The sequence below is a fragment of the Schistocerca serialis genome, chromosome 11 (genome assembly GCF_023864345.2).
Source record: "Schistocerca serialis cubense isolate TAMUIC-IGC-003099 chromosome 11, iqSchSeri2.2, whole genome shotgun sequence".
NCBI classification, from domain to species: domain Eukaryota; kingdom Metazoa; phylum Arthropoda; class Insecta; order Orthoptera; family Acrididae; genus Schistocerca; species Schistocerca serialis.
This window is the reverse complement of record NC_064648.1, coordinates 163,903,008-163,921,301: the sequence shown is the minus strand read 5'-3', so window position 1 is coordinate 163,921,301 and position 18,294 is coordinate 163,903,008. Positions and strand designations below refer to the sequence as shown.

Here is an 18,294-nt window from a genome sequence, read left to right as displayed (position 1 = left end):
CTAGAGCTTAGAACTACTTAAACCTAACCAACCTAAGGACATCACACACATCCATGCCAGAGGCAGGATTCGAACCTGCGACCGTAGCAGTCGCGCGGTTCCAGACTGAAGCGTTTAGAACCGCTCGGCCACACCGGCCGGCATAGATTAGGTCTAGATGGCAGAAATCGCAGTGGCGCCATGGCAAGGACGACGGATTCAACGTATTGGAAGGTGCCGATTCAAAAGTGTGCACCACCTTCCAATTCACTGGTCCTGCACAACGAGGGAAATTCTGAATTTTATTTCTCGTTTTCTGTACTGCTTATCGACGTACGGGTAAGAGTCGACTGCAGCCACGTGTCACCACTACTGTGAGTTTGGGTTGGGCCGTGCGCCGGGCCCCCTACTGTGTGGACTCGGCCCGTGTCGCTCGCTGGCCTCCCTCGCCCTGTGTTGCTGTGACGCCCACAGCCGGGCTGTCGGAAGCACGAAGCGGCTCAGACCACAATCGGGGTGTTAGCTGCCCGCTGACCGCTAACCGCACGCTGTCACAGCGAGGACGTGACACACGTCCCACACACACACACACACACACACACACACACACACACACGTAAACGCGTGCGGTTTTCCTGGCGCACATCCGCAAAGCTCTACTGACGCAAATACGAATTGGAGGCGATAAATCGCGATCCCGCCTTGAACCGGTCGGCCATGTATGTATGTATGTAAATTTAAAAAATATTGTATTCGAAAAGGATTTCTTTTTTCTCTGACACCTGCCATCAATATAAAACTTATAAAGGAGGTATTTCATTCAAAAAATATGAAAAAGAAGAACAACTGTATTGTGAAAACAACTGAAAGCTTTTTAATTTCCATTTTTTCTCGTATTTGTGATATACGTAACAGTTTTGTTATTTCATAATTGATTCATTACAATATACACATTCTTTTGTGAATAAGGAAATTTTTCAATTTCCAATGTCTATTAAACACTTATTAGTAACTCAGAGAGAGAGAGAGAGAGACAGAGAGAAGTTTTCAGTGTGTACATACTTAGAACAGCAACAGCAATGGCAGCTCAAAAACAATACACACACACACACACACACACACACACACTCACACACACACACACGCACCATAAACATATAAAATACTTTCTTTACACGGATGCATATTGTACATGTTCCACACGAAATGTATACTCTGTCTCTCTCTCTCTCTCTCTCTCTCTCTCTCTCTCACACACACACACACACACACACACACACACGCACACACACACACACACACACACACATGGACGCACGCAGTGTGCAATGAAACATTCATAATCTGAAACATGCAGTCAGAACTGTAACAAACAGTTCATCAAACTATTCCATACACACCCAATCAAGTGGAACACCTTTTTATCTTTTTACTAACAAATAAACCCACCCAGACACGTCAGTAAATAGTGTGGGTGCAGCAGATTTCCACACCTATGCCCCCCGATGAACCATTTGTGATCGTGGTAGGACACCCCTGCTTCCAGCTGGAATTGCAGTATATACCTCAGTAAATAACCTCGGTCGAAATGTCTCCTGATAAGCATTTGTGGCGCAGCGCCAATGCCCTAGAGGAGGCACCTGTTGAAGTCCCTGAACCTGAAAGTCTTTCAGGCTGTGCAAATCAGCGTGTTTGTCATGCAGACTTGTGGGATAGTCCAGCTCTATCTCTAGGACATATCCCTCAACAGCATCAGCGGCCACATATTTGATCTCTTTCCTCAGTCTGGTGATTTCCGCTTTGGACATCCATGAGAGCCCTTGAAAAGGGAGACTTTGGTGCATGGTTTGCTTTGAGAGACAGTTTACATCCAGGTAAAGGATGAAACTGAAGTCGTCAGACAACCTGTACTCCCACTCGATTATTTACAAGTTATTTGCCTTGGCATACCTGCGCACACATTGGCAAAGTCACTCGTGGACCGCATGTTCCAGGAAGACATGCATCTCAACATTGGTCAAGAATTCGCTGCTGGCTTGTGTCTTTCTTAACATGGCATCCCACGAAATCTCAGCCATATGCTACAGAACCTCTCGAAGATGTTTCCGGTCAGATGTACATTCGTGTTCATCATTTTACATGTTCTGATAAATCAGAGATGCCGAAGTCCTGCTGTTCATTCACCAAGTGCCCGTTCTTTCCATTCATTATGGAAATGCCTCTTAGTTTACTAGAGAATCCAGATATTCATATGGAAAGACCCCTTCTCCGTCACAAGCTGAAACTCTTGAAACTCTACATCATCGAGATAAGAAGTGTTGGTGACAGGCATTCTTAAACTTCGGGAACCGTTTATCCTTGATAAGCATTTCCACACCTATTGTTTCCTGGCTCTAGCAGGCAATCAGGTGTCTTTCAAGAAACATGCTCTTAGTAAACGACTTGAGCCATCTACAGCAAAAATATCTTGCACCTTTTTTGTGTTCATTTCAGAGGAACGTCGGTGGGACATGCATTTTATCCATACGTTGTGTTGCTTATCGTCTTCAGAGATTAGCAGCAGGGCTACACTTTTTGGATGTTTCTCGGCTAATATGGACAAGAAGAGGGGACCGCCTAATTTACGCTCGACTTCTTTGTCGATGTACCACACAGCGTGTTAATGTTTGTCTTCTTCTTATGGCTTTCCTACATTCGGGTCATAAATGAGAAATTAGAACGTCAGTGGACATCTGGTGTTTGTTGTGTATCTGTATGCCCTGTATTTTTAGGGTAATTTCTATCGCTAGCGAGAAGCAACCATGGAAATCTATTTAAATTCCTCTCATCATTATTCCGGGCATTAGGACATGCTTTTTGTTAGCAGTATATACTTTTGAACAGAGATGTAACTGAACCCCACAATAAGTTGATCAAAATCTTATGAACATAAATCAAGGTAGGGTATACAGCTGAGTGTCTTACAGGACTCCCTTTCCTGCACCTCAGAAAAGTGACTCAGTATGACCGCTCTGGTATCGACTCACCCCATGATGTCACGACAGCTCTCCCCCTAACTTGGACAATGCCCTTCCCCTCAACGACACGTCGAACTCCTAATAGCTCTGCACACGTGAAGGAGAAACAAACGCAGTTGATTAGTATCTAAGGGAGGAGAAATAAAAATCCGTATTCGTATAATAATAATAATAAATTCTGAGTACTTACAAGTAAAACTGTTGTTGTGTTCATTACTGGATTACACTTCCAGCAACTCATCATCAGTGGGCATGTTTGTCATAAAGGGCATATCCAGCATGGGTACTAGAGGAGCTCTATGACGTGGGCAGGGGAATGTGTCTGAAAGAATATGGACAAGCCCAAACGAAAACACAGGTGCAAAAGAACTAGTAGCTGGTGGTCGCGTCAAAACAGCGATAATCGCATTGGGTACAAACTAGAGCATCTCAAAAATAACAAACAAAAAATTTAATACTGTAGAGTAAGCGATATCTGCCTCTGAACGATCGAAGTCGTTCCCCAGAGATCATCATCATCGTCATCATCATTATCAGCTGCTGGGTTCAGATCCCACAGCGAGTAACGCCTGCTCGCACCTAGAAAAGAAGAATTAGAACCCATAAGAATCACTTACACTACTAGCCATTAAAATTGCTACACCAAGAAGAAATGCAGATGATAAACGGGTATTCATTGGACAAATATATTATTCTAGAACTGACAGTGATTACATTTTCATGGAATTTCGGTGCGTAGATCCTGAGAAATCAGTATCCAGAACAACCACCTCTTGCCGTAATAACGGCCTTGACACGTCTGGGCATTGACTCAAAAAGAGCTTTGATGGCGTGTACAGGTGCAGCTGCCCATGCAGCTTCAACACGATACCACAGTTCATCAAGAGTAGTGACTGGCGTATTGTGACGAGCCAGTTGCTCGGCCACCATTGACCAGACGTTTTCAATTGGTGAGAGATCTGGAGAATGTGCTGGCCAGGGCAGCAGTCGAACATTTTCTGTATCCACAAAGGCCCGTACAGGACCTGCAGCATGCGGTCAGGAATTGTCCTGCTGAAATGTAGGATTTCGCAGGGATCGAATGAAGGTGAAGCCACGGGTCGTAAGACATCTGCAATGTAACGTCCACTGTTCAAAGTGCCGTCATTGCGAACAAGAGGTGCCCGAGACGTGTAACCAATGGCACCCAATACCGTCACGCCGGGTGATACGCCAGTATGGCGATGGCGAATACGCGCTTCCAATGTGCGTTCACCGCGATGTCGCCAAACACGAATGCGACCATCATGATGCTGTAAACAGAACCTGGATTCATCCGGAAAAATGACGTTTTGCCATTCGTGCACCCAGGTTGGTCGTTGAGTACACCATAGCAGGCGCTCCTGTCTGTGATGCAGCGTCAAGGGTAACCGCAGCCACGGTGTCCGAGCTGATAGTCCGTGATGCTGCAAACGTCATCGAAATGTTCGTGCAGATGATTGTTGTCTTGCAACGTCCCCATCTGGACATGGCTGCACGATCCATTACAGCCATACCGATAGGATGCCTGTCATCTCGACTGCTAGTGATACGAGACCGTTGGGATCCAGCACGGCGTTCCGTATTCTGCTAACAGTCATTGGATCTCGACCAACGCGAGCAGCAATGTCGCGGTACGATAAACCGCAATCGCGATAGGCTACAATCTGACCTTTATCAAAGTCGGAAACGTGATGGTGCGCATTTCTCCTCCTTACACGAGGCATCATAACAACGTTTCACCAGGCAACGCCAGTCAACTGCTGTTTGTGTATGAGAAATCGGTTGGAAACTTTCCTCATGTCAGCACGTTGTAGGTGTCGCCACCGGCGCCAGCATTGTGTGAATGCTCTGAAAAGCTAATCATTTGCGTATCACTGCATCTTCTTCCTGTGGGCCAGTAGTGTATAAACAAAAACACTGTAGAAAATATGTATAGTTGCTTTCATCCTCAGCCAAGGTGACCATGATGAATGACGTCACACCGTCGTCGGTAAACAGTGACAGCAGTGCGGCGTCATCATTGTTATCCAACGTGCGTGGCCATGACTGCAGTCACCATCGTCGTCACGGATACCGCACGAGCGCTTGACTCCGATATCAGGGCTGGCTGGCAGTCGGAGAGAGAGAAAGACTCGGGTCGCCCTCCGCAGGGCTGTTTACAAACCCCTTCAGCCACGCAGCGTGCGCTGATCAGCAATTCAAGTCGCAGTCCATCACGCTTCTCCTCTCCCCACTAACATTACTTACACATAGCGCATTGCGACAGTGCCCAGCGTGTTGGTACAGATTTGAACACGCCTCTCTCAACTTGCTACTACTCTCATTACTTACCAAGCGTGGACGCAAGGCAGCACAAACGGGTTTATTTCTCGTAAGAAGAAGAACTTCCACATATTAAACGAGTGGGATAGTGCTGTGACAGAAACGCACGAAATGGAATATGCTGGCGGCAAGTAGCTGCAGATCGGCTACGTCTTGAGAAACACATTGCAGAAACTTGGGAAATCGTCTCGACAGTTCTCCAAAAAGAGTGTAGATGTCACCCGGTAAATAAACATAGCTGACAAAAGAACTGTAAGAAATGAGCTCGGGAGTATCTAAATAAGTACAAAAATTTTATTAAGAAAATAATATTTGCACATATCTGCAACACAAGTAAATCCGTTATTCTCTCCACCACCGTGCACTTGCCTAAGGTGTCTGACTGACATACAGTTGAATGATTCCAAATTCAGGATGGCAGTGTTCTTGAAAATTTCCCACATTCTTGCCACCACCTCACGACCTTTGACGTGCATGACGCTCTCTCTGTGATCACAGTTTCGGAGTGATGTCAGCATATCCTCACAGGTCATTCCTGTATCGTGGCTGCTACTGCGATAGTGGAAGCGAGTCAATCACGCTACTGTCTTCCAAGACATGTAACACTTCGTTGTTCTGAGCAGCTCGGCAGAAGTGACAACTTTGTAGAAACTTGTCGAAACACAGACTGAGTCGACGCGTGTGACAACAGCTACATCTTCAATCATCTGTAAACATGAAGCGGCCGCACTCGTCGTGGAGGCCTCGCCCGTGAGCAACAATGTTGTACCAGGAGGCGGGCAGCTTGGACCCTGGCAAGCAGGTCTTCAGCTGTATCTACAGGTGTTTCGTACACCTACATCTAGGCATCACCTCAGAGAATGAAGTCGAGGGTCGTAAGATCCAGCGATCGCAATGCCCATCAGAGAAGACCCCCCCCCCCCTTTCCAGTCCTACAATGAGTGTGAGTATTCTTCAGGTGCTTGCAAACATTAACATCAAAGTGGAATGATCTTGGATAATGCCCTAAAATACCTTGACTGAGAATCTTTGCTGTTGGCCTCCGATATGTGTGGCGTGGGTGTTGTCCTCATTCTAGATCTGCCTGTTTGGCTTTTGAAAACAACATCACGGATGAATGAGGCCTCATCCACAAACAATACAAACTGTATGAAGTTGGACAATAGAGCGCTGTGAACGATACTGGATTGACACAAGCAGACATAGGGCTCAAAATCCGTTCGTCGCAGTGCTTGCACATTTCATCTTTGATTACTCATTGTGCACTGTACACAGCAACACACCTCACCATGAACACGACACAAGCTATCTGATGCGATGGACAGCTGACAGCAGGGTCAGTGGTGTGCTTGCGGCACAGGTTAATGCGCCACTGCGGTGCTTGAGTGCTACGAGCCGAGTTGTGCACAGTAGGTCCGTTTGGTGGTCAGGTGTCTACACTGTTTATCAGCTGCTACTGTTCGAGTGCACAACGGACACCCGAGATCTTTGCCAGAGTGTGAAGAGCTGCAGGCATCATTGCAATACATGCATTCAGACTGACAGTCGTTGCTTTGAAGAATTGCTGTGAGCTGCATTGTTGTTAGGTGGTGTATGCTGTGTATGTCCTTAACACAATAAATATGCACTTTCGAGTGTTGGTTCCCTATCTCAATATAATCTATTGTGGAACTACTGTCACCTGTTTCAGTGTTCTGTACAAACTCTCCATCCTGGGAATCAAGATTCCCAATAATTTTTGCCTGTTATCGACACTTTTTTAACTTTACTAGCAAGATTCTGGTCCCAGGAATACCAAGATCGGTTCAAAAATTCTACGTTATTTCCTCAGCCCAGCCCAAACAATCAAGAACAAGCAAGCAGAGGACTTTAGTTTATGTATGTAGGGAGAGAAGATTTAATAACACATTTCTGTTTACGTACTAAATCATGAATACAACATACAATTAATTTTTGCATGCAATAATGTTCGTATGTTATACTTTCGTGATGAATACAATGTATGTCCAAATCGAAAACATTTTTATGTGATATAATTACAAGTTAACAAGTTTCAGATTTTTTGCTTTACTTGTACCGGAAAACTTAGTTGTAGCCAAATCTCATGATTCCAAGTCAATGGAGAGCGCCCTACAGGTTTCGATGAGTGAGTTTTCGATTATCAAAACACGAGACATAAACGGCCGCCCGTATCTGTTGACTGGAGTCAGCTATAAGCTTACAATTTTTACGCCGCCAAGGGTCCGATACCTTTGTATGTGACATAATTTGAACATGATACCCAGAACTGATCCAGAGAAAAAGATTCCCAGCAGATGGACAGATAAATAGACAGACTGATAAAAAATAATACGAAAAGTATTTTCTAGGGTTAAATAGTTACCAATTATGGATTTTAAGATTTTTTTCCTTTATTTGCACTGTGAAATCTGGCTTCTTCCAAAATGTCATGATTCTAAATCAACAGGGAGCGCCTTATAGATTTTTGTGAGTGACTTTTCAAGTATGAAAATGTGTAATTAAATGGCCATATCTTTACTGCATTGACTTAGAAGCCTACAATTTGTACAACGCCAAAGGAGCGCAGACCTTAATATGGGACATAAATGTGAACTTCGTACCCGAAAATGGTCCAGAAAAAAAACGATTTTAACACTTGGACAGTCAATACATACCATCAAATCTGCAATATTCGAGACGTGTTCAGATACAGACGACATCGTGTTAGATGACGAGCTACAAACGCAAATTTTCGGCAAAAGCGATCAGCCAGACGACAGACAAACGCTACAAAATTTTGAGTCGAACTGACATTTCGTGTGTGCACAATTAACTGAGATAATGGTTCAGTTATAGAGCAGCTGATGTCTATCGTTGCGTTTGTAGAAGGTCATAACATGTGTTCAGGTTTCTCACAGCGTTGGTAACGAGTAGGATTTTCACAGATTTATCAACAGTCTGGCCATTCTATTTTCGAAAATCGTTCAAAAGTTTGAATAGAATCTCGTCAGAGCTCCAGCCACGCCATGTGGCTTTACACGTAGGAACTCGACGCTGCTGGCAGCTCCAGAACATTTCAGTTGGATACATCGTCACGGGAGTATACATTGATACATTCAGACGTCTGTAATGTCAACTACCAAGAAATATCTGCACCTCTCTTATCGGATGTCACAGTTTGAGAAATGTATTTATTTAATAAAACCCCACTAGGCATCTGCTGTGCATTAATGTTTTTATGCCTGTACAAAACTGAATGTACTACAGTCATGTGCTGGCAGTAATTTCAGTGTCATGTAATAGTGCTACATGTAACTGTATACTAAGACAGGCTGCTGCTTGTGGATGTTATGAAAGTAATTTGAACTATTTTCTGTGTTTCTCAGGGTAACCACGCAAGTGATCAGCAACTCCACGGTTGGATTAAGGACATGGAACGTGTGAAAGACATGCTGCGCACGAAAGTAACCGCATGGTTACATGACATACAGTTAGTCAGCAAACAGGTGGAGCACTACGAGGTGGAAGAAGATAAGGACGGGCCAGGGCACGTGATAATCAGGTATAGACCAGTGTACACTCAAATGTCTGTCGCACTCACTATGGTTTATTGGAGTTTATCTCACTTTTATCCATTAAAGTATTCATTAAAGTTATAGAAAACACAGGGATCATATAATTCAAAATGGAGTAAAGAACTAGCATTAATAGACAGTAGTGAAGGACATGGTTACAGAAACTCGTGATTTACAAAGGTTTTTGACTCCGTTTAGCCTTCGATTTTTTGATTCGCATTGTGTCTTAAAATGTGCCACGTATTACGTAACAGACCAGCGGAGAAAACTGACACAAAAAACGATGCTACTGCATTTACTAGAGGAAGTATTGATGGTTACAGATACTTCCGAAGTTTTCATAATTTGTGGAAACAATGATGTGGAACCTGACACGAAAAGTGAGCCTGTCCTCGTCTTATTCGGGACAAAAAAAAGAAAAAAACACTTCGGGAGAAATTACGGTAATACCATGTAGTAGCGACTCTAGTCCAGATACTGGCATCCAGTCGGTGAGGAAAAGAGGCCACAAGTCATGTTCATCTCAATAGATGGAGGAAAAATCTAAGCAGCGATGAGGGAAGATGGGAAGATGTCAGCAGAGGGCAGGAAGCGGACAGCCATCGTTCTTATATTTTGTCCTGTGGTTGGTGTGTTTAAATCAGTCCGTAGCATAGAGCGTAAATACTGGAGGTTGCGAGCGGGAGGAAAGCGGAATAGTCTCTCGAGTGGTTGACATATGGGGCCGTGGAATGGAGTGTTGTAGGAGATACGTTGGCACTATGGAGGGTGACCAGGTGGCCTCCTATGTGGGAATGGGCAAGCTCCCAGCAGGCACCCCAGGTCTTGAGGCGGTGTTGTTGGATTCTTTCAGGTGGCTTATTGTGGGATAGCTATGGAGGTGGAGAACGTGGATTACGATGGACAATTAGACTAAGTCGTGATTACTGTCAATAGGATGAAAGACTTCTGCAGTTATATCTGTAGAGGTCGATAGGGGAGTCACTTTGGGATGAGTGTGTCTGGGAAATGGACTAGGTCTTCTGAAACGAAGGTGATCAACCGACATCCACAATTAAGTTCATCATGAGAATTGATGTGGGCAAACAGCTGTGGAGAGGCAGTGGTCAGTGTGAGGAACGAAATTATGTGCTATAGGATGATGACAGAGACAGGCAGTAGCACAGATCACGGTCAGGGTGGTACAATACGCACTCAGGATAAAGTATTATGCAGGATGATTGAACATGATTTGCAGCCAACTGGAGCTGTTTTTGAGGAACCGTATTGTTACTCCACAATGTTTATTGTGTGGGGATTTTTGGTTTGCTACTCCACATCTGTCATCAGAACTGTGAGTGGGTTACCGGTTCACTGTGTACGGAGACATGCAGATAGTGTGACGGGATAAAACCATCGATATTGTGTCAGGCAGTGGGAATGAAGGTAACAGTGGTTGGGAAGGTGAACTGAAAATCGGAGATGGGTAGTTTTGAAGACAGGGGTGCACTACACAAAGGAAGCAGCTAATAGGATAGCAGAGTACTTGTGGAGTGCACGTGGTGGGTTTCAGGCTATCCAGTAGCTTGAGGTACTCTCATGAACACTCACCAGTTGGTACACCTTTAGGGAAATCAGATAGCTTTCAGAGTAAAGTTAGTTCGACTCTGAAACTTTTGTCAGTCAACTGTCGAAGTATTTGTAACATAGTTCCCAAATTTGGTCTCCTCCATGAACGTTCTCAGCCTCAAATTATTCTGGAATTGAGATCTGGCTAAGACCCAAAGTAAAAAACTCTGAGATATTTAGCGAGTCTTGGAATGTTTATCGGAAAGACATATTCGACGCGGTAGGAGGGGAAGTGTTCATTGCAGTTGACAAAAAATATTCTCTTTACTGAGGTTGAATTTGTGTGCAATAGTGAAGTTACGTGGTCGCACATAACAGGACTAGGTGAAACCATATTAGTTGTTGGATGTTTTTACTACCCACCCGACTCCGCTGGAGCCATTCAATGAAGGTAAATAGTCAGCACTGCATAAATATCCAGATCACGCGACACAAGCTGGCGGTGACCTTAACCTACCGAGTATAGACTGGGACGTCTATGGATTCACTGCAGGTCGTGCAGACAGACAGTCTTGTGAAGGACTTTTGAATACATTTTCCGAAAACTGTGTTGAGCAGCTAGTTCGTCAGCCAGCACAAACAGGCAGGACCTTATCGATGGCGTCAGCATAGAGATGGGGATTAGTGAACATGATGTCATCATAGCGACTATGGTTACGAAAGTCAGTAAATCAGTCAAGAACGCTAGGAGAGTTGATATGCAGTTGTCAGCGTCTCACTTAGACAATAAAATACAATCATTTAATTCCAGAATTATGGTCATAGAGGAATTATGGCTAAAGTTTAAAGAGATTGTAAATCGTGATCCGGAAAAGTATGCGCCTACTAAGTGGATGAAGGGCGGAAAAGACTCATCGTGCTTTAATATCAAAATTCGGAAAATGCTGAGGAACGAAAGGCTGTTACATTCTCGGTTCAAAAGAGAACGCGCAAATGAGGACAGCAAGATTTGTAGATATTCGTGCGTCTGTGAAAAGATCTCTGCGCGAATCATACAACAGCTACCACCGGAGAACCGGAAAAAGTTTTGGTCCTCTGCAAAATCGTTAAGCGGATCTAACGCTTCTATTCAGTCACACGTTGACCAGTCTGCTTTGACGGTAGAATATTCCAAAGGGAAGGCCGAAGTTAAAAATTCCTCGTTTAAGAAATCGTTCACGCAGGAGAATGGTACAAACGTGCCGTCGTTTGACCATCGCACAGAGTCCCGTATGGAAATCATAGTAATGAGTACCCCTGGCGTAGAGAAACAGCTGAAACAGCTGAAAATAAATAAGTGGCAATGCCTAGGTGGAATGCAAGTTTGGTTTTACTAAGAGTAGTGTACGGCATTGGCCCCTTACTTAGTTTGCATTTACCGCGAATCTTGCGATCAGCGCTAAGAACCAAGCGAATGGAAAAAAGTGCAGATCAATATCCCTGTTTCCTGCAGAACCCTTGAACATATTCTCAGTTCGAACATAATCAACTTTCTTCAGACTAAGGAGCTTATGTGCACAAATCAACACGGTTTTGGTAAGCATCGCTTCTGTGAAACTCACCTTTTCCTTTTCTCGCATGAGAGCTATGGATGAAGGGCCACAGACAGATTCCATATCTCTAGATTTCTCGAAAGCATTTGACACGGTGTCCCATTGCGGGGTGCTAACGGAAGAACGAGCAATTGGAATAAGTTGAGTGACTGCAGGTTGACACAAGATGACGTCGACAAAATTTGTTGTTGGTGTGACGAATGGCAGGTGGCTCTTGCTGTAGAAGAAAGCGGATGAGTAGCAAAAACGAACCCGTAATATCCGGATACGGCACTCCAAGTGCCCTGCTTACCACAGTCACTTCGTTGAAATATCTGGACGTAATGTTGCGAAGCGAGGTGAAATTGAATAAACGTGTGAGGATTCTGGTAGGAAAGGCGAACGGTCGACTTGGGTTTATTGGGAGAGTTTTGTGAAAGTGTGGTTCGTATGTAAGGGAGATCCCGTGTAGGACGCCAGAGCGACTTCTCGTTCAGCATTGCTCGAGTGCTTGGGATCTGCACCAGGTCGGATAGAAAGAAGACATCGAAACAATTCAGGGGGAGCAGGTAGATTTCTTACCGGAGGTTCGATCAGCATGCAAGTGTTACGTATATGCTCCTGGAGCTCAGCAGCAGATTCTATGAGGGATCTTCCAGATCCGGAAACGCACTCATCCACTCCCTAGGTCGGTATGACATGTCCCGCGATAAGCATAAGCGCCCTATGACGATCTTCGACGATTAAGTCGAAGAGAAAATCCCAATACCCAATCCCTAATCCAGTTCCTTCCCATATAACGCCAATCTCTTCGCCTACCTCAGGCAAGTACCAGACTCACTCACAACAAGTCACAGACACCAAAAAACTATAGAAAAATCAGACACACACGTTCACAGGGGAGTAAAAGCCGAAAGGCTACAAACTCTCCCTCACACTTCCCCAAAGAGGGGAAAGTAATAGATGTGAGCAGCGGCAGGGAAGAAGACACTCATTTCGAAGAAAACAAGTGTAGAGAACCTGGCTGCAGAACGATCCTAATGACGCCAGCATACATTTCTGGTAGGGACCACGAAGACAAGATACGAGGAATTACGGCTCCTAAGGAGGCATATAGACAGGCGTCTGTCCTCGCTCTGTCAGCGAGCGGAACAGGAGAGGCAACGACTAGTTGTGGAACAGGGTACCCTCCGCCACGCACCGCACGGTGGCTTGCGGATTATGTATGTAGATGTAGATACAAAAGACGATAGTTGAGAGGAATTATTGGTTTCATGTCCGTAAATTTAGTGAAATCATTTTTGGCTTGGTTTCATTTGGAATCGTGAGGTTTTATCTATTCTATTTCATTTGTTTGAGTCTTGTGACTGCATGCATGAGGGTTGTGGTGTAATAGGTGGCCCCAGTTGTGTGTAGATAAGGACATTGACAGGAGTTTATGACGGCGGTGACGAATGTGGATGTGGTTGGAACTTCTGGCACCGGCAGTGGTGGGGGCGATGGGGCGGGCCGCGGTTTGGGGCTGGCGACTGTGTTGGCGACAGAGCCAGCGGCAGAGGCTGCTGGAGAGGGAGTCGACGGTGGCGCAGGTGGCGGCGACGGTGGTGGAGCATTTGACGGAGGCAGTGGCGAAGGAGCTGCCGGACTACGGCTCTCTGTGAGTGGTGAAGCAATGAAGACGACGACGAAGGGTGGGAGATGATCGGCGAAGAACCACTGGGAGAGTCCATGTGAGAGCTGAGGTGCTGGCGAAGTGTAGTGGGGCGTGTCAGTAAAACGGAGGATATACTTCGTACTGGAAATTTTGGGAGGACATTTTGAGGTTAACATGAGTAAAGCGAGTCAGAGAATATACTCCACCCGTGAACGTGCTCATCGCGAGTAAAAAGGTGAGGGATGTTGCTTAAGACAAAGAATGTTCTCCGATTACGTATGAATAAAACTAGAGGAGCTTCTCACAATCGGAAAACATTGAAACGAGCTCTTTAGCATTCTTTGAGCTGAGTAAGTTCTGTTCAGGTTAAGTTTTACATACTTTTTGACAGTAATGGCAGAATTCATGCTGCTTCGAAGGCAATGAAAGATATATGTAGCCCAACAAAATGCTGAACAGAGACACTGTAGAAGTTTATATGGGTTTCACAATAAGAACATTACTTGCCTGGTGAACTTCCCTCCAGAAAATCACCAAAGAAGAGGGGACGACCTTTCAAAAGAAGTAAAAATTAAAACATTCTTGCTGCTTTTTAGTAGGCCTAAGTTTTCAGACTAACGTACGAGAAAACTTCGGTGTAGGCCTACACCAAACAACGATGTCACTGACACTTCCAGATGTTCACCATGGTAACCAAAATTATCTCGTGTTAGAGAACTCTGACAGAGTTCCGGCTTGGAGTAGATAAAAAGTCATGTAATCTTAAGATTTCGTTCGCATAATGTTCGCCTAACTTCTATAACTGAAAAGTTTTCCGCATGTTGTAAATTCGGTAACATCTCAAGAAAATGCATTTTCGTAAGCTGTACGTAATTGTCTTAATAATTTGTTGGCGCACATAAAATAAACAAAATGAAACGTAGTGCAACTCTGCCTGAACACAGTGGTGCCGGTTCCAGACATGTCGCCCGTTTGAGCGAGCTGAATGACACGTGACACTGCACGTGCTTTCTGTGCCGGACACGGCAGACCACACACACCGAGAACTCAGCAGGGAGCAGAGGTAGTGAGAAAAAGGAACCCTCTCGTGACAGATTATGGCTTCGAATGTTTTGCCCGTAAGAGCTTTCTCAGAGATTTTCCTTTTGCTCCGAGAATCTTCTCTAGAGAACGTCGTCTTGTTTATTCATACGACCCAGCGTGTTTACCTTCTGTTGGATGTCAGTACAAAGGCGATAACCAAAGACGCATGAGGGGCCACAGAGCTCCAGCGGCAGTGGTGGAACTTCGGTACCGCCCTCCTAGTTCAGGCAGCGCACCATTTCGTGCCTCTTCTGTAGTTCACGTATCGCCATTTACAGTCGGTCATTTCTAAATTCCTCCAATCCACTTCATTACTGGACTCGCATGATACCTTCAGTAATGGCTCCAGCACTACAGGCCAAAGCCGCCTATAGCACACAGACCCTGCCTCTGCACGCAAATTGTCGACGATTGCCTTCCGTGGCAGCGGTCTGCCCCGCTTGTCGACACTCCAGCTCGATGTGGCGAGTATTTATTGCGACCTCTGTTGATTTGGCAATTTGTGTTGCAACGCACTTGCTCCTAAACTGAATATGGCAGTCAGTGTTGTATCATTATAGCTGTGTAGTACATTCGCAACTGTCCAGAAGTTTCGAGATTTTCTTTAGAGCTTGTTTCACTGGGTATTGTTTTTTCACTTCCTTGCTGCATTTAAATCCGTTCTTTCGCTGCCTTATGGAATGAACGGCTCCATTATGTTAAAAACAGCCCTTTCCCGAAATTCTTCCCCAACCAAATCTCCGTATAATGTTTATTCAGATCATAGTCAGTGTGCACGTACATCCTCCATCTGGGGCGTAGAAATGATGATTTTCATCACGGCACGGGTTCTGAGTCCCAGCTTGTCAGTGGAGTAGGTGTGGTACTGTACCTCCAAGCAGAACAGCGTGCTGGTGTACGTGGCGTGGAAATGATTTGCGAGTCTTAGCACCATGGCACCACATGTCTTATGGGAGGGACTGCTTTCCAGTCAAACTGGGGACCCAGACATCACACGGAACTCATTATGATGCAGCTTCATGTTTTAATTGGAAACGTCGTTGTCAAGTAACAGGACCATACTACAAGGTGTACAGGGAGTACGGATTGTTCTGCATTGTATGGAAACTTTCCATCGTTGATGGGCTATAGGGAATGCAGTCGTAGATTAATCAGGAAAAAATTGTCTCACACCCGATTCTGAGGGCTCCATTCTCATCACAACATGTACCTGACACATATGTATCGAATCGATGTACGGAACACTGACCTTAGGACAAAGTTTTACGGCCAATAATTTCTATATGATAATTTTAACTGCCAAACGAGAGACCCGCACCAACCAATCACGAAGCGAGACGGAGCGAATGCTTCAGAGCCAAGTAAACAAACATTTTTATGCAGTAGTAAAGCGTCATTTTGGCAAGTTTTACGTCAGCAGACATGTACTTCTGCACGTCAAGCATAACAGTGTGAGATGGTGGGATGCACACTGCCGGATGTAAGCGGAAACATTATAAAAATGCCACAACTGATAAGGGTATAATGAGTAAAACGAAAGACCTATTGAGAAATGAAAACACATGTTTGGTATTTGCAAAGACGGATTTGAAATAGTGTAAGTCATCGTATCGCGCTGCCCTTAGCCGTTGGATTGGCTGAAAGGGACTGAATAAGTGGACCTGCTCGACGGTACATTCACGTCCGTCCATAGAGCTCTTCTTCCTGTGGGAGTTCTGCTTTCAGCTGTCATACAGTCTTTACGGAAAATTATCGCAGATGCCACATCACCTAAAGCATATAGGAAACTCCCTGGCAGTCAGAGCCGTGAGTCGGATCCCCGACGTTTCAAGTGACTGCACTCTCCACTGCAGAGTGAGGATTCGCCCAGGAAGCAACTCCCGAGGTCTCTGGTCACTGCAGTGCCCATCCTTCCGGGAGCGCTGGTCCCGCCGGCCGTGCAGGGGAGCTTCTGTGACGGCTGGAAGGCAGCGGCTGAGCTACTGGCGGAAGTAAGGCTGTGACGGCGGCTCTCGGTTCCTGCCTGCCCAGCTCTAAGTCTATTTTCGCCATTGACTATAAAAATTGTTTTACAATTGCAGTTTCGTCCTTTTGAGCCATTTTCAAGTGGTACTGAGGACGATTTTTCTTCAGCTGATGACAGACATGTGTACATGTCAGCGTCTAAAATCATCTATAATAAATTCGAACAAGTCATTCATATCCTTAACATAAATATCACATGTTCACTCTCTTGCAATGCATACGAAATTCTTCTTTAAAGAAAAGAGGTATTCTGCGGCAAGCGCTGCAGTTCTGCTGTTTGATGTGCCTGAAACCAGTTAAAACGATATAGCAGCACAGAACGGACTGGATGATCTGCAAGAAATACTTACAATCGGTATCTCACTCAAGTGCTCTGAAATCTAAAGATGAAATCTCGATGCGCTAAAATGCTAAGAAGACCAATGGATTTGCGATTGTTTGCTGTGTTACTATGCATCCTTTAAAGAATGAGAAAGTTCCAGGTTTGTGTCCCAGTCTCAAACACAGTACTGATCTGTCAGGAAGTTTCTAATCCACTGCTGAGTGGAAATCCGTTCTGAATACTTGTACGTTCTTGCATAAAGTATACATGCTAGGTTTTCAACTTTTAACCTGGCAGCTTGTGTGCTACAGGCGGCCGCTGTTGAGTGAACGCCTGCTGCGCAATCAGCCGTGGAGCCCCTCCTTTGACGACGACTTCAGTGCGCTGTGCAAGGAGCGGCAGCCAGAGGCGTCGCAAATGTTCAGTCTCGCTGAAGAACTGTACGCCCTTTATCGTGTCTACTGGTACACTACAGCTGAGTACATCAATGCATTCTACGAAGATGACGTCAAGATTGTAGGTAAGTTTAATACTGGGACCCGGCCACTTCACAGTTATGCGCTGACAACTGTTCAGTTGTTCGAGGAATGAGATTCAAACACCCTTCTGAACATGTAGTTTTAGCTCTTGCGTGATTTTGCATGCCACGCAAGATAATCTCTGGTGCTCTTTCCAAAGTCAGTGTTCAGATTCCTCGGCAACTCTCCGTCTGGATCTATGACAAGCTAACTACTTCATTTCGATGTATTATTGACTTCTTCGTTATGGAAGGACTAAAAAAAGACTACGTACACAAAATTTTGGAGCGTTTAGAGAAGATTAAAAAAAAACAAAGTTTATGTGACACATAGGTCATAGGTGTACCCTCCACCTGCTCGTGGCCCGTGAAGGTTTCGGCGCCAGCGATGTACAGAGGCTGTGTGATGTTTTGGAGACGTTACTCAGGTGCCAGCTGGCTGCTAATGATAGTGCAACACACTCGAAACAAGTGGGTGTCTCACAAATAATGTTTGCAACCTCAGCCTAACAGGCGACCACCTCACCTGGGGTGTCTGCCAGTGTCTGTACACTGAACAACTCGTCTCCCTCCCGTAGGAGGCCCGCAACACCTCTAAAACAGGGCCCATCCCACAGCACTTTGAACTCTGTCTCTGAACGCCAGTGCAGATAAGACCTT

General features: G+C 45.1%; 1 protein-coding gene across 1 annotated transcript in view; it reads left to right on the top strand.

Annotated features, from left to right (window-relative positions):
- LOC126427187 (uncharacterized) overlaps positions 1-18,294 on the top strand; it is a 40,985-nt gene that overhangs the window by 12,076 nt on the left and 10,615 nt on the right. The window contains exons 3-4 of the mRNA XM_050089411.1: positions 8,726-8,901; positions 17,429-17,637. Of these exons, the coding sequence (XP_049945368.1) occupies positions 8,726-8,901; positions 17,429-17,637 (385 nt within the window). The remainder of the gene's footprint in view (positions 1-8,725; positions 8,902-17,428; positions 17,638-18,294) is intronic.